General features: G+C 37.0%; 1 protein-coding gene across 3 annotated transcripts in view; it reads right to left on the bottom strand.

The window, feature by feature from the left end:
* cfap161 (cilia and flagella associated protein 161) overlaps window positions 1-16,871 on the bottom strand; it is a 38,494-nt gene that overhangs the window by 17,408 nt on the left and 4,215 nt on the right. For 2 of the 3 annotated variants that reach the window (XM_071405105.1, XM_071405107.1), the window contains exons 3-8: window positions 16,013-16,148; window positions 11,676-11,751; window positions 11,474-11,555; window positions 2,283-2,318; window positions 1,673-1,795; window positions 1,131-1,204 (exon numbers count right to left, since the gene is read on the bottom strand). In XM_071405105.1, coding sequence (XP_071261206.1) covers window positions 1,131-1,204; window positions 1,673-1,795; window positions 2,283-2,318; window positions 11,474-11,555; window positions 11,676-11,751; window positions 16,013-16,148 — 527 coding nt within the window. The remainder of the gene's footprint in view (window positions 1-1,130; window positions 1,205-1,672; window positions 1,796-2,282; window positions 2,319-11,473; window positions 11,556-11,675; window positions 11,752-16,012; window positions 16,149-16,871) is intronic. The other variant, XM_071405106.1, reaches the window with a different exon arrangement.

Raw genomic sequence — 16,871 nt, 5'->3', positions numbered from 1 at the left:
ACTACTACTACTACAGTAAAACTAGACTACTACTACTACTGCCACCTCATATTCTTTACCATAGAGTCCTGTTAGACACAATAATATACAATATATTACTACTGTAGTACTACTAGCTACTACCACTACAACACTACTACTGCCACCTCGTATTCTTTTCCATACATAGTTATGCTAGACACATTAATACACAATATTACAACTGTAGTACTACTAGCTACTACTACAATACTACTACAACTACAACAATACTATTGTCATCTCATATTCTTTACCATATGGACTCCTGTTAGGTACAATAATAAACAATATTACAACTGTAGTACTACTAGCTACAACTACTACTACTAGGGTTGGGCTCCCGAGTGGCAATGTGTTCTAAGGCACTACATCTCAGTGCTTGAGACGTCACTACAGACACCCTGGTTCGAATCCAGGCTGTATCACAACCGGCCGTGACTGGGAGTCCCATAGGGCGGCGCACAATTGGACCAGCGTCGTCCGGGTTTGGCCGGTGTAGGCCGTCATTGTAAATAAGAATTTGTTCTTAACTGACTTGCCTAGTTAAATAAAGGTTAAATAAAAATAATACTACCATACTAGCTACTACTACTACTACTACTACTACTATCCCTCATATGGAGTTCTGTTGAAATCATACACTATATAACTACTATACTACTACTACTACTACTATCCCTCATATGGAGTTCTGTTGAAAGTATACACTATATAACTACTATACTACTACTACTGCTGGCACCTCATATTCTTTACCAAATGGAATCCTGCAGTTATATACTATTACTACGCTACTACCACAACTACTACTAATACTACTAATACTACTACTACTACTACCACCACTACTACTACCTCCACTACTAATACTACCACCACTACTACTAATACTACTAATACTACCACCACTACTACTAATACTACTACATTCTTTACCATACAGAGTCCTGCAGGAATAGGTTTAATATTATATACTAGTACTACTAGTACTGCTACTACTACTATTACTACTACAAAATACAACATAGACTACTAATAGACTACTGCTGCTTCTATCCTGTGTAACCTTTACAGGGTTCTCTAATATGAAATGTCAAGTAAAGTTTTACCACAGAATGTGCTGTCCTAGAACAGCCAGAGCCTGGTTGGTCTTGCAGTGGGAGATGAGCACTTTACTGTTGGCCTGTAGAGAGACAGAGTTACATCACTTTACTGTTGGCCTGTAGAGAGACAGATCAGAAGTTCCTGATCGCACCTGGAGGTAGACAGGGGCCCATTGTGTCTGGATATTTAACAAGTGTAAACAGATCTGGATGGTCAAACCATCATTATACTGCCCTCAAATCATTGACAGGTGGCACCATTGACATATAGCGTCAATAAGTGTCTTAAAATATATATATCATATTTTCAAAGAATATCTGTCAAATGATTTGCATACAGAGAGGGACCAGGAAATATGGTCACAATGTGGACACAGTAGACAGAAAAGGGACACATTTTAAAACAAAGCGTAGACACGTCAAATGTTGATCAGATAGTGATTGGATAATCTTGATCAGATCACAAATACCCCATGCTACCTACCACAAGGTATAAACTGGTCTACTGATAACAGCACTGTGTGTGTGTGTTTTTTTAAATTACGTACAGGAACAGGCAGCCCCTCATGCTCCAGTCTTTCCTGAGGGTCATTGTGTAGAACCTTCCACCAGGACAGGAAGTTAGCCTGATGCTCCATGATCACTTCCTGGAGGCGGGACTTCTTGGCACACTTCAAATCACAGCAAACTTTATTTGCAAAGCATATTTCATAACCTAGCTAAAATATACCTCACAGAAATGATAAGAAAGAAAACTGAGATCAAAATAAAGTAAGAAAAAAATGAAGATAAAGTGAAGAATGCCTGAAGACAATCCAGGTGACATGAAAGAAAGAGTTACATGTCTGTTAGGGGTCAGGGGTCAGGGATACATGTCTGTTAGGGGTCAGGGGTCGGGGATACATGTCTGTTAGGGGTCAGGGGTCGGGGACACATGTCTGTTAGGGGTCAGGGGTCGGGGACACATGTCTGTTAGGGGTTAGGGGTCAGGGATATATGTCTGTTAGGGGTCAGGGGTTGGGGATACATGTCTGTTAGGGGTCAGGGGTCAGGGATACATGTCTGTCAGGGGTCGGGGACACATGTCTGTTAGGGGTCAGGGGTCGGGGATACATGTCTGTTAGGGGTCAGTCCTTCAATGAAAAAAAGAGCAATCACCTTCTGGAAGGTCTTGTGGTCACTCGTCAGATACAACTGTAAAACACACACACACATTCAGTAAGCATAGTATTAAAGCTGATGCTTTCTCTAGTTCCATGGTACGTGTCTGTTAGGGGTCAGGGATACATGTCTGTTAGGGGTTAGGGGTCAGGGATACATGTCTGTTAGGGGTCAGGGATACATGTCTGTTAGGGGTTAGGGGTCAGGGATACATGTCTGTTAGGGGTTAGGGGTCAGGGATACATGTCTGTTAGGGGTCAGGGATACATGTCTGTTAGGGGTCAGGGATACATGTTGGTTAGGGTTAGGGGTCAGGGATACATGTGGGTTAGGGGTCAGGGATACATGTTGGTTAGGGTTAGGGGTTAGGGATACATCATTTGATGGAAATTATGTAAAAATGCCACTTTAAACAATGCCACTTAATATAAAGTTTACATACCCTACATTACTCATCTCATATGTATATGTATATACTGTACTCTATATCATCTACTGCATCTTGCCATCTTTATGTAATACATGTATCACTAGCCACTTTAAACTATGCCACTTTATGTTTACATACCCTACAGTACTCATCTCATATGTATATACTGTACTCTATACCATCTACTGCATCTTGCCATGCCGTTCTGTACCATCACTCATTCATATATCTTTATGTACATATTCTTTATCCCTGTTAGGGGTCAGGGAAACATGTCTGTTAGGGGTTAGGGGTCAGGGATACATGTCTGTTAGGGGTTAGGGGTCAGGGATACATGTCTGTTAGGGGTTAGGGGTCAGGGATACATGTCTGTTAGGGGTTAGGGGTCAGGGATACATGTCTGTTAGGGGTCAGGGATACATGTCTGTTAGGGGTCAGGGATACATGTCTGTTAGGGGTCAGGGGTCAGGGAAACATGTCTGTTAGGGGTTAGGGGTCAGGGATACATGTCTGTTAGGGGTTAGGGGTCAGGGATACATGTCTGTTAGGGGTCAGGGATACATGTCTGTTAGGGGTCAGGGATACATGTCTGTTAGGGGTCAGGGATACATGTCTGTTAGGGGTCAGGGAAACATGTCTGTTAGGGGTTAGGGGTCAGGGATACATGTCTGTTAGAGGTTAGGGGTCAGGGATACATGTCTGTTAGGGGTTAGGGGTCAGGGATACATGTCTGTTAGGGGTCAGGGATACATGTCTGTTAGGGGTTAGGGGTCAGGGATACATGTCTGTTAGGGGTTAGGGGTCAGGGATACATGTCGGTTAGGGGTCAGGGATACATGTCTGTTAGGGGTCAGGGATACATGTCTGTTAGGGGTTAGGGGTCAGGGATACATGTCTGTTAGGGTTAGGGGTCAGGGATACATGTCTGTTAGGGGTCAGGGATACATGTCTGTTAGGGGTTAGGGGTCAGGGATACATGTCGGTTAGGGGTTAGGGGTCAGGGATACATGTCTGTTAGGGGTTAGGGGTCAGGGATACATGTCTGTTAGGGGTTAGGGGTCAGGGATACATGTCTGTTAGGGGTCAGGGATACATGTCTGTTAGGGGTTAGGGGTCAGGGATACATGTCGGTTAGGGGTTAGGGGTCAGGGATACATGTCTGTTAGGGGTTAGGGGTCAGGGATACATGTCTGTTAGGGGTTAGGGGTCAGGGATACATGTCTGTTAGGGGTTAGGGGTCAGGGAAACATGTCTGTTAGGGGTTAGGGGTCAGGGATACATGTCTGTTAGGGGTTAGGGGTCAGGGATACATGTCTGTTAGGGGTCAGGGATACATGTCTGTTAGGGGTTAGGGGTCAGGGATACATGTCTGTTAGGGGTCAGGGATACATGTCTGTTAGGGGTTAGGGGTCAGGGATACATGTCTGTTAGGGGTCAGGGATACATGTCTGTTACGGGTTAGGGGTCAGGGATACATGTCTGTTAGGGGTTAGGGGTCAGGGAAACATGTCTGTTAGGGGTCAGGGATACATGTCTGTTAGGGATTAGGGGTCAGGGATACATGTCTGTTAGGGGTCAGGGATACATGTCTGTTAGGGGTTAGGGGTCAGGGATACATGTCTGTTAGGGGTTAGGGGTCAGGGAAACATGTCTGTTAGGGGTTAGGGGTCAGGGATACATGTCTGTTAGGGGTTAGGGGTCAGGGATACATGTCTGTTAGGGGTCAGGGATACATGTCTGTTAGAGGTTAGGGGTCAGGGATACATGTCTGTTAGGGGTCAGGGATACATGTCTGTTAGGGGTCAGGGATACATGTCTGTTAGGGGTTAGGGGTCAGGGATACATGTCTGTTAGGGGTTAGGGGTCAGGGAAACATGTCTGTTAGAGGTTAGGGGTCAGGGATACATGTCTGTTAGGGGTTAGGGGTCAGGGATACATGTCTGTTAGGGGTCAGGGATACATGTCTGTTAGAGGTTAGGGGTCAGGGATACATGTCTGTTAGGGGTCAGGGATACATGTCTGTTAGGGGTTAGGGGTCAGGGATACATGTCTGTTAGGGGTCAGGGATACATGTCTGTTAGAGGTTAGGGGTCAGGGATACATGTCTGTTAGGGGTCAGGGATACATGTCTGTTAGGGGTTAGGGGTCAGGGATACATGTCTGTTAGGGGTTAGGGGTCAGGGAAACATGTCTGTTAGGGGTTAGGGGTCAGGGAAACATGTCTGTTAGAGGTACTCTCCCACAGAGATCATATTAAAGAGAATTTAAATGTATGTATTATATTATAGAGGTATAATATGTAGTTCTATGGGTTAGGTTAAATGTATGTATTATATTATAGAGGTATAATATGTAGTTCTATGGGTTAGGTTAAATGTATGTATTATATTATAGAGGTATAATATGTAGTTCTATGGGTTAGGTTAAATGTATGTATTATATTATAGAGGTATAATATGTAGTTCTATGGGTTAGGTTAATGTATTATAGAGGTATAATATGTATTTCTATGGGTTAGGTTAATGTATTATAGAGGTATAATATGTAGTTCTATGGGTTAGGTTAATGTATTATAGAGGTATACTATGTAGTTCTATGGGTTAGGTTAATGTATTATAGAGGTATAATATGTAGTTCTATGGGTTAGGTTAATGTATTATAGAGGTATACTATGTAGTTCTATGGGTTAGGTTAATGTATTATAGAGGTATAATATGTATTTCTATGGGTTAGGTTAATGTATTATAGAGGTATACTATGTAGTTCTATGGGTTAGGTTAATGTATTATAGAGGTATAATATGTAGTTCTATGGGTTAGGTTAATGTATTATAGAGGTATAATATGTAGTTCTATGGGTTAGGTTAATGTATTATAGAGGTATAATATGTATTTCTATGGGTTAGGTTAATGTATTATAGAGGTATAATATGTAGTTCTATGGGTTAGGTTAATGTATTATAGAGGTATAATATGTATTTCTATGGGTTAGGTTAATGTATTATAGAGGTATAATATGTATTTCTATGGGTTAGGTTAATGTATTATAGAGGTATACTATGTAGTTCTATGGGTTAGGTTAATGTATTATAGAGGTATAATATGTATTTCTATGGGTTAGGTTAATGTATTATAGAGGTATACTATGTAGTTCTATGGGTTAGGTTAATGTATTATAGAGGTATACTATGTAGTTCTATGGGTTAGGTTAATGTATTATAGAGGTATAATATGTATTTCTATGGGTTAGGTTAATGTATTATAGAGGTATAATATGTATTTCTATGGGTTAGGTTAATGTATTATAGAGGTATAATATGTATTTCTATGGGTTAGGTTAATGTATTATAGAGGTATAATATGTATTTCTATGGGTTAGGTTAATGTATTATAGAGGTATAATATGTATTTCTATGGGTTAGGTTAATGTATTATAGAGGTATAATATGTATTTCTATGGGTTAGGTTAATGTATTATAGAGGTATAATATGTATTTCTATGGGTTAGGTTAATGTATTATAGAGGTATAATATGTATTTCTATGGGTTAGGTTAATGTATTATAGAGGTATACTATGTATTTCTATGGGTTAGGTTAATGTATTATAGAGGTATACTATGTATTTCTATGGGTTAGGTTAATGTATTATAGAGGTATAATATGTATTTCTATGGGTTAGGTTAATGTATTATAGAGGTATACTATGTATTTCTATGGGTTAGGTTAATGTATTATAGAGGTATAATATGTATTTCTATGGGTTAGGTTAATGTATTATAGAGGTATAATATGTATTTCTATGGGTTAGGTTAATGTATTATAGAGGTATAATATGTATTTCTATGGGTTAGGTTAATGTATTATAGAGGTATAATATGTATTTCTATGGGTTAGGTTAATGTATTATAGAGGTATAATATGTATTTCTATGGGTTAGGTTAATGTATTATAGAGGTATACTATGTAGTTCTATGGGTTAGGTTAATGTATTATAGAGGTATAATATGTATTTCTATGGGTTAGGTTAATGTATTATAGAGGTATAATATGTATTTCTATGGGTTAGGTTAATGTATTATAGAGGTATAATATGTATTTCTATGGGTTAGGTTAATGTATTATAGAGGTATAATATGTATTTCTATGGGTTAGGTTAATGTATTATAGAGGTATAATATGTATTTCTATGGGTTAGGTTAAACTTCTTGCAACTATAGGGGGTGCTGTTCCGCATTAGCATATTTGGGTCTCCAAATTAAACTGCCTCGTGCTAAATTCTTGATCGTACAATATGCATATTATTGTTATTATTGGATAGAAAACACCTTCTAGTTTCTATAGAAGTTGGAATTTTGTCTCTGAGTGGTACAGAACAATTTCTACAGCACTTTTCATGACAGGGTTCAGATTTCAGAAATTTTTACCTCTGATCTGGGGTCTGTTTTTAAGGCGACAGTGAATGCTATGAAGAAACCGACACTGCCTACGTCTTCCTCTGGGTGTCTGTACGTCATCACGTTTTCAATGAAATCGATGGGACATTCACAGCCATTATAAAAGACCAAAATGTACAGAGACCCCCCTTTCTCATCGTGCGCCTGAAGCGTGAAGGACATCGGACCTGCCTCGTTCCAAATCGTTTTCTAACCAGCAATATTTCTCCGGTCATGTTTTCAGTCGTTATAGTTGTTAAAAACATCATAATGTAGTTAATTTGAACCGTTTTATAGCAATTTATATCCGTTTAGTGCGATTTTGAGGAATTTCTTTGTCGTGCCCTTTTTAGCTTTGGAAACGTTTCGGGGTGTCGGTCGTTGGTGGTGGACATTTCGAAGGACAGAGGACATCTATCGACCAAAAGACGTTTATAACATAGAAAGGATACATTGCCCAAGAATATGATGGAAGAACAGCTCAAAGTAAGCAATATTTAATATGATAAATCGTGTTTCTGTCGAAATATTTTAAACGCATATTTCGCCATTTTGTTTGGTATAGCTTCACTTGGCGAACCCTGTATTGAAAAGTAAGGATAATTTTAAAAATGTAAATCAGCGGTTGCATTAAGAACTCATTTGTCTTTCGATTGCTGTCAACCCTGTATTTTTTAGTCAAGTATATGATTAGCTTTCAATTAAACTAGATCACTCTGATAGATGACGTCAGACATATTGAGGCTTGATTTCCTAGTATTTTTATTGTGTAACCACGGTTTTGTATGGCTAAATATGCACCTTTTCGAACAAACTGTATATGTATGTTGTAAAATGATGTTACAGGAGTGTCATCGGAAGAATTCTGAGAAGGTTAGTGAAAAAATTAATATCTTTTGGCGGTGATTACGTTATAGCGCTCTTTGGCTGGAATCGATGCTCTGGTAACGTTTGCACATGTAGTATGCTAACTTATCGATTTATTGTGTTTTCGCTGAAAAACGCTTAGAAAATCTGAAATATGGTCTGAAATCACAAGAACTGGGTCTTTCCATTGCTATGCTTTGTCTATTTTTATGAAATGTTTTATGATGAGTAAATTGGTCATACACGTTGCTCTATCTAGTAATTCTAGTCGATTTGTGATGGTCGGTGCAATTGTAAACTGTGATTTCTACCTGAAATATGCACTTTTTTCTAACAAAAACTATCCTATACCATGAATATGTTATCAGACTGTCATCTGATGGTTTTTTTTATAGGTTATTGGCTATCAATATCTTAGTTGAGCCGAATTGGTGATAGCACCTGAAGGAGTAAGAAACTGATGGAGTTAGAATAGTGGTGTATTTTGCTAACGTGTTTAGCTAATAGATTTACATATTTTGTCTTCCCTGTAAAACATTTTAAAAATCTGAAATGGTGGCTTTATTCACAAGATCTGTATCTTTCATCTGGTGTCTTGGACTTGTGATTTAATGATATTTAGATGCTACTATCTACTTGTGAAGCTATGCTAGCTATGCTAATCAGTGTGTGGGGGGTGTGGGGGGTGATCCCGGACCCGGGGTAGAGGCTCGTGAAAGGTTAATGTATTATAGAGGTATAATATGTATTTCTATGGGTTAGGTTAATGTATTATAGAGGTATAATATGTATTTCTATGGGTTAGGTTAATGTATTATAGAGGTATAATATGTATTTCTATGGGTTAGGTTAATGTATTATAGAGGTATAATATGTATTTCTATGGGTTAGGTTAATGTATTATAGAGGTATAATATGTATTTCTATGGGTTAGGTTAATGTATTATAGAGGTATAATATGTATTTCTATGGGTTAGGTTAATGTATTATAGAGGTATAATATGTATTTCTATGGGTTAGGTTAATGTATTATAGAGGTATAATATGTATTTCTATGGGTTAGGTTAATGTATTATAGAGGTATAATATGTATTTCTATGGGTTAGGTTAATGTATTATAGAGGTATAATATGTATTTCTATGGGTTAGGTTAATGTATTATAGAGGTATAATATGTATTTCTATGGGTTAGGTTAATGTATTATAGAGGTATAATATGTATTTCTATGGGTTAGGTTAATGTATTATAGAGGTATAATATGTATTTCTATGGGTTAGGTTAATGTATTATAGAGGTATAATATGTATTTCTATGGGTTAGGTTAATGTATTATAGAGGTATAATATGTATTTCTATGGGTTAGGTTAATGTATTATAGAGGTATAATATGTATTTCTATGGGTTAGGTTAATGTATTATAGAGGTATAATATGTATTTCTATGGGTTAGGTTAATGTATTATAGAGGTATAATATGTATTTCTATGGGTTAGGTTAATGTATTATAGAGGTATACTATGTATTTCTATGGGTTAGGTTAATGTATTATAGAGGTATACTATGTATTTCTATGGGTTAGGTTAATGTATTATAGAGGTATAATATGTATTTCTATGGGTTAGGTTAATGTATTATAGAGGTATACTATGTATTTCTATGGGTTAGGTTAATGTATTATAGAGGTATAATATGTATTTCTATGGGTTAGGTTAATGTATTATAGAGGTATAATATGTATTTCTATGGGTTAGGTTAATGTATTATAGAGGTATAATATGTATTTCTATGGGTTAGGTTAATGTATTATAGAGGTATAATATGTATTTCTATGGGTTAGGTTAATGTATTATAGAGGTATAATATGTATTTCTATGGGTTAGGTTAATGTATTATAGAGGTATAATATGTATTTCTATGGGTTAGGTTAATGTATTATAGAGGTATAATATGTATTTCTATGGGTTAGGTTAATGTATTATAGAGGTATAATATGTATTTCTATGGGTTAGGTTAATGTATTATAGAGGTATAATATGTATTTCTATGGGTTAGGTTAATGTATTATAGAGGTATAATATGTATTTCTATGGGTTAGGTTAATGTATTATAGAGGTATAATATGTATTTCTATGGGTTAGGTTAATGTATTATAGAGGTATAATATGTATTTCTATGGGTTAGGTTAATGTATTATAGAGGTATACTATGTAGTTCTATGGGTTAGGTTAATGTATTATAGAGGTATAATATGTATTTCTATGGGTTAGGTTAATGTATTATAGAGGTATAATATGTATTTCTATGGGTTAGGTTAATGTATTATAGAGGTATAATATGTATTTCTATGGGTTAGGTTAATGTATTATAGAGGTATAATATGTATTTCTATGGGTTAGGTTAATGTATTATAGAGGTATAATATGTATTTCTATGGGTTAGGTTAATGTATTATAGAGGTATAATATGTATTTCTATGGGTTAGGTTAATGTATTATAGAGGTATAATATGTATTTCTATGGGTTAGGTTAATGTATTATAGAGGTATAATATGTATTTCTATGGGTTAGGTTAATGTATTATAGAGGTATAATATGTATTTCTATGGGTTAGGTTAATGTATTATAGAGGTATAATATGTATTTCTATGGGTTAGGTTAATGTATTATAGAGGTATAATATGTATTTCTATGGGTTAGGTTAATGTATTATAGAGGTATAATATGTATTTCTATGGGTTAGGTTAATGTATTATAGAGGTATAATATGTATTTCTATGGGTTAGGTTAATGTATTATAGAGGTATACTATGTAGTTCTATGGGTTAGGTTAATGTATTATAGAGGTATAATATGTATTTCTATGGGTTAGGTTAATGTATTATAGAGGTATAATATGTATTTCTATGGGTTAGGTTAATGTATTATAGAGGTATAATATGTATTTCTATGGGTTAGGTTAATGTATTATAGAGGTATAATATGTATTTCTATGGGTTAGGTTAATGTATTATAGAGGTATAATATGTATTTCTATGGGTTAGGTTAATGTATTATAGAGGTATAATATGTATTTCTATGGGTTAGGTTAATGTATTATAGAGGTATAATATGTATTTCTATGGGTTAGGTTAATGTATTATAGAGGTATAATATGTATTTCTATGGGTTAGGTTAATGTATTATAGAGGTATAATATGTATTTCTATGGGTTAGGTTAATGTATTATAGAGGTATAATATGTATTTCTATGGGTTAGGTTAATGTATTATAGAGGTATAATATGTATTTCTATGGGTTAGGTTAATGTATTATAGAGGTATAATATGTATTTCTATGGGTTAGGTTAATGTATTATAGAGGTATAATATGTATTTCTATGGGTTAGGTTAATGTATTATAGAGGTCTAATATGTTTAGGGTTAGATGTTTATGTGTGTCTGTGTGTCTCTGGAACTCACCCCTCCAGCAAAGCCACTAGTTGTTCTGAGGGCGAAACTCTGATTGTAGCGCAGAGGCTCTCCCTCTGCACTGCCATCCACACTGGACACACAATCCGCAATGTTAAAAAACACCTATTCCTGTGTGTGTGTGTGTGTGTGTGTGTGTGTGTGTGTGTGTGTGTGTGTGTGTGTGTGTGTGTGTGTGTGTGTGTGTGTGTACCTGCTGATGATGAATGCGTTGCGTGTGCATGGCTGCAGACTCCTCCCCCCACTGACTCCACAGGGAGCCTGAATGGCTAGAGGCAAACAGGGTGTATATTATCATCATCACCATCACTATCATTATCATAACCATCATCACCATCACTATCATCATCATAACCATCATCACCATCACTATCATCACCATCATCATCATCATCACCATCACTATCATCATCATAACCATCATCACCATCACTATCATCATCACTATCATCACCATCACTATCATCATCACTATCATCATCATAACCATCATCACCATCACTATCATCATCATAACCATCATCATCATCATCACTATCATCATCATAACCATCATCACCATCACTATCATCATCATCATCATAACCATCATCATCATCACTATCATCATCATAACCATCATCACCATCACTATCATCATCATAACCATCATCATCATCACTATCATCATCATCATCATCACTATCATCATAACCATCATCACTAGCATCACTAGCATCACTATCATCATCATAACCATCATCATCATCATCACCATCATCATCATCATCATCATAACCATCATCACCATCATCATCACCATCATCATCGGCACATTTACATTTACATTTAAGTCATTTAGCAGACGCTCTTATCCAGAGCGACTTACAAATTGGTGCATTCACCTTATGCACCATCACTATCATCATCATAACCATCATCACCATCACTATCATCATCATCACTATCATCATCATAACCATCATCACTATCATCATCATCACCATCATCATCACCATCATCATCGTCACCATCACTATCATCATCATAACTATCATCATCATAACCATCATCACCATCACTATCATCATCATAACCATCATCACCATCACTATCATCATCATAACCATCATCACCATCACTATCATCATCATAACCATCATCACCATCACTATCATCATCATAACTATCATCATCATAACCATCACCATCACTATCATCATCATAACCATCATCACCATCACTATCATCATCATAACCATCATCACCATCACTATCATCATCATAACCATCATCACCATCACTATCATCATCATCATCATAACCATCATCACCATCACTATCATCATCATAACCATCATCACCATCACTATCATCATCATAACCATCATCACCATCACTATCATCATCATAACCATCATCACCATCACTATCATCACCATCATCATCATCATCACCATCACTATCATCATCATAACCATCATCACCATCACTATCATCATCACTATCATCACCATCACTATCATCATCACTATCATCATCATAACCATCATCACCATCACTATCATCATCATAACCATCATCATCATCATCACTATCATCATCATAACCATCATCACCATCACTATCATCATCATCATCATAACCATCATCATCATCACTATCATCATCATAACCATCATCACCATCACTATCATCATCATAACCATCATCATCATCACTATCATCATCATCATCATCACTATCATCATAACCATCATCACTAGCATCACTAGCATCACTATCATCATCATAACCATCATCATCATCATCACCATCATCATCATCATCATCATAACCATCATCACCATCATCATCACCATCATCATCGGCACATTTACATTTACATTTAAGTCATTTAGCAGACGCTCTTATCCAGAGCGACTTACAAATTGGTGCATTCACCTTATGCACCATCACTATCATCATCATAACCATCATCACCATCACTATCATCATCATCACTATCATCATCATAACCATCATCACTATCATCATCATCACCATCATCATCACCATCATCATCGTCACCATCACTATCATCATCATAACTATCATCATCATAACCATCATCACCATCACTATCATCATCATAACCATCATCACCATCACTATCATCATCATAACCATCATCACCATCACTATCATCATCATAACCATCATCATCATCACTATCATCATAACCATCATCACTATCATCATCATCACCATCACTACCATCATCATCATCATCACCATCACTATCATCATCATCGTCATCATCACTATCATCATCATCATCACTATCATCATCACTAGCATCACTATCATCATCATAACCATCATCATCACCATCATCATCGTCATCATCATAACCATCATCATCATCATCACCACCATCACTATCATCATCATAACCATCATCATCATCATCATCATCATCATCATCATCACCATCACTATCATCATCATAACCATCATCACCATCACTATCATCATCATAACCATCATCACTATCATCATCATCACCATCATCATCATCACTATCATCATCATCACCATCATCATCACCATCACTACCATCATCATCATCACTATCATCATCATCACTATCATCATAACCATCATCACTAGCATCACTATCATCATCATAACCATCATCATCATCATCATCATCATCATCATCATCACTATCATCATCATAACCATCATCATCACGATCATCATCATCACCATCATCATCATCAACATCATCATCATCATCACCATCACTATCATCATCATAACCATCATCACCATCACTATCATCACCATCACTACCATCATCATCATCACCATCATCACTATCATCATCACTATCATCATAACCATCATCACTAGCATCACTATCATCATCATCATCATCATCATCATCACTATCATCATAACCATCATCACTATCATCATCATAACCATCATCATCACGATCATCATCATCACCATCATCATCATCAACATCATCACTATCATCATCACTATCATCGTCACCATCATCATTGCTATCATCATCACTAGCATCACTATCACCATCATCATTGCTATCATCATCACTATCATCACTATCATCATCACTATCATCATCATCATAACCATCATCGTCATTGCTATCATCATCATCACTAGCATCACTAGCATCATCATCATCACTATCACCATCATCATCACTAGCATCATCATCATCATCATCATCACTATCACCATCATCATCATCATCATCATCATCATCATCATCATCACTACCATCATCATCATCATCACTACCATCATTATACCTCTAGGTTTCTTCCTAGGTTCTGGCCTTTCTAGGGAGTTTTGCTTCTACATCTGCATTGCTTGGTGTTTGGGGTTTTAGGCTGGGTTTCTGTACAGCACTTTGAGATATCAGCTGATGTAAGAAGGGCTTTATAAATACATTTGATTTGATTATTACTATCACCACCATCATCATTACTATCATCATCACCATCACTATCATCATCAACATCATTATCATCACCATCACTATCACTATCATCATCATCACTATCATCACCATCATCACCATCTCTATCATCATCACTATCATCATCATCACTATCACCATCATTATCATCATTATCCCTATCAACACCACTATCATCATCATCACTATCACCGTCATCACTATCACCATCATCACTATCATCACCACCATCACTATCATCAGCATCACTATCACCACTATCAGCATCACCACTATCACCACTCTCATCAGCATCACCACTATCATCAGCATCATCACTATCATCATCATCATCATCACTACCATCAGCATCACTATCATCAGCATCACCATCATCATCACCACTATCATCAGCATCACCACTATCATCAGCATCACCACTATCATCACTATCACCACTATCATCAGCATCATCACTATCACCACTATCACCACTATCATCAGCATCACCACTATCACCAGCATCACCACTATCATCACTATCATCAGCATCACCACACTATCACCACTATCATCAGCATCACCACTATCATCACTATCACCACTATCATCAGCATCACCACTATCATCACTATCATCAGCATCACCACTATCATCACTATCACCACTATCATCACTATCATCAATATCATCAGCATCACCACTATCACCACTATCACCGGCATCACCACTATCATCAGCATCATCACTATCATCATCGCCATCACCATCATCATCACTATCATCATCATCACTATCATCAGCATCACTATCATCAGCATCACTATCATCACCATCATCATCAGCATCATCACTATCATCATCATCATCAGCATCACCATCATCATCACCATCAGCATCATCACTATCATCATCAGCATCAGCATCACCATCATCATCACCATCATCATCACCACTATCATCAGCATCATTGGAACAGTATCCACATTGGTGACATGGATGAAGCTTGTCTTTTGAAAATCCTAAATATTACTTCTGGCTTAGGGCTAGAGTTATGGCACGCGTGTGTGTACCTGGACTAGGCCCCTTCCCCAGGTTGGTCAGGTCAGCATAGATGCTGACTGAGCAGCTGTTGTCTCCGCACACATTCACCAGCATCACCACATCACCAAAACACACGGCACCTCCCAGAGAAACAGACAGGCTAACCTACACACACACACACACACACACACACACACACACACACACACACACACACACACACACACACACACACACACACACACACACACACACACACACACACACTTAACATTACATTTGAGTTGTTTAGCAGAAACTTATCCAGAGTGATACAGTGAATGCATTCATCTAGATGGCACAACTACATATCTCAGTCATAGTAAGTACATTCATCTAGATGGCACAACTACATATCTCAGTCATAGTAAGTACATTCATCTAGATGGCACAACTACATATCTCAGTCATAGTAAGTACATTCATCTAGATGGCACAACTACATATCTCAGTCATAGTAAGTACATTCATCTAGATGGCACAACTACATATCTCAGTCATAGTAAGTACATTCATCTAGATGGCACAACTACATATCTCAGTCATAGTAAGTACATTCATCTAGATGGCACAACTACATATCTCAGTCATAGTAAGTACATTCATCTAGATGGCACAACTACATATATCAGTCATAGTAAGTACATTCATCTAGATGGCACAACTACATATCTCAGTCATAGTAAGTACATTCATCTAGATGGCACAACTACATATCTCAGTCATAGTAAGTACATTCATCTAGATGGCACAACTACATATCTCAGTCATAGTAAGTACATTCATCTAGATGGCACAACTACATATCTCAGTCATAGTAAGTACATTCATCTAGATGGCACAACTACA

Source organism: Salvelinus alpinus, chromosome 6 (assembly GCF_045679555.1).
Source record: "Salvelinus alpinus chromosome 6, SLU_Salpinus.1, whole genome shotgun sequence".
Taxonomy (NCBI): Eukaryota; Metazoa; Chordata; class Actinopteri; order Salmoniformes; family Salmonidae; genus Salvelinus; species Salvelinus alpinus.
Note: the sequence above shows the minus strand (reverse complement) of the source record. Positions and strands in the feature narration are given on the sequence as shown.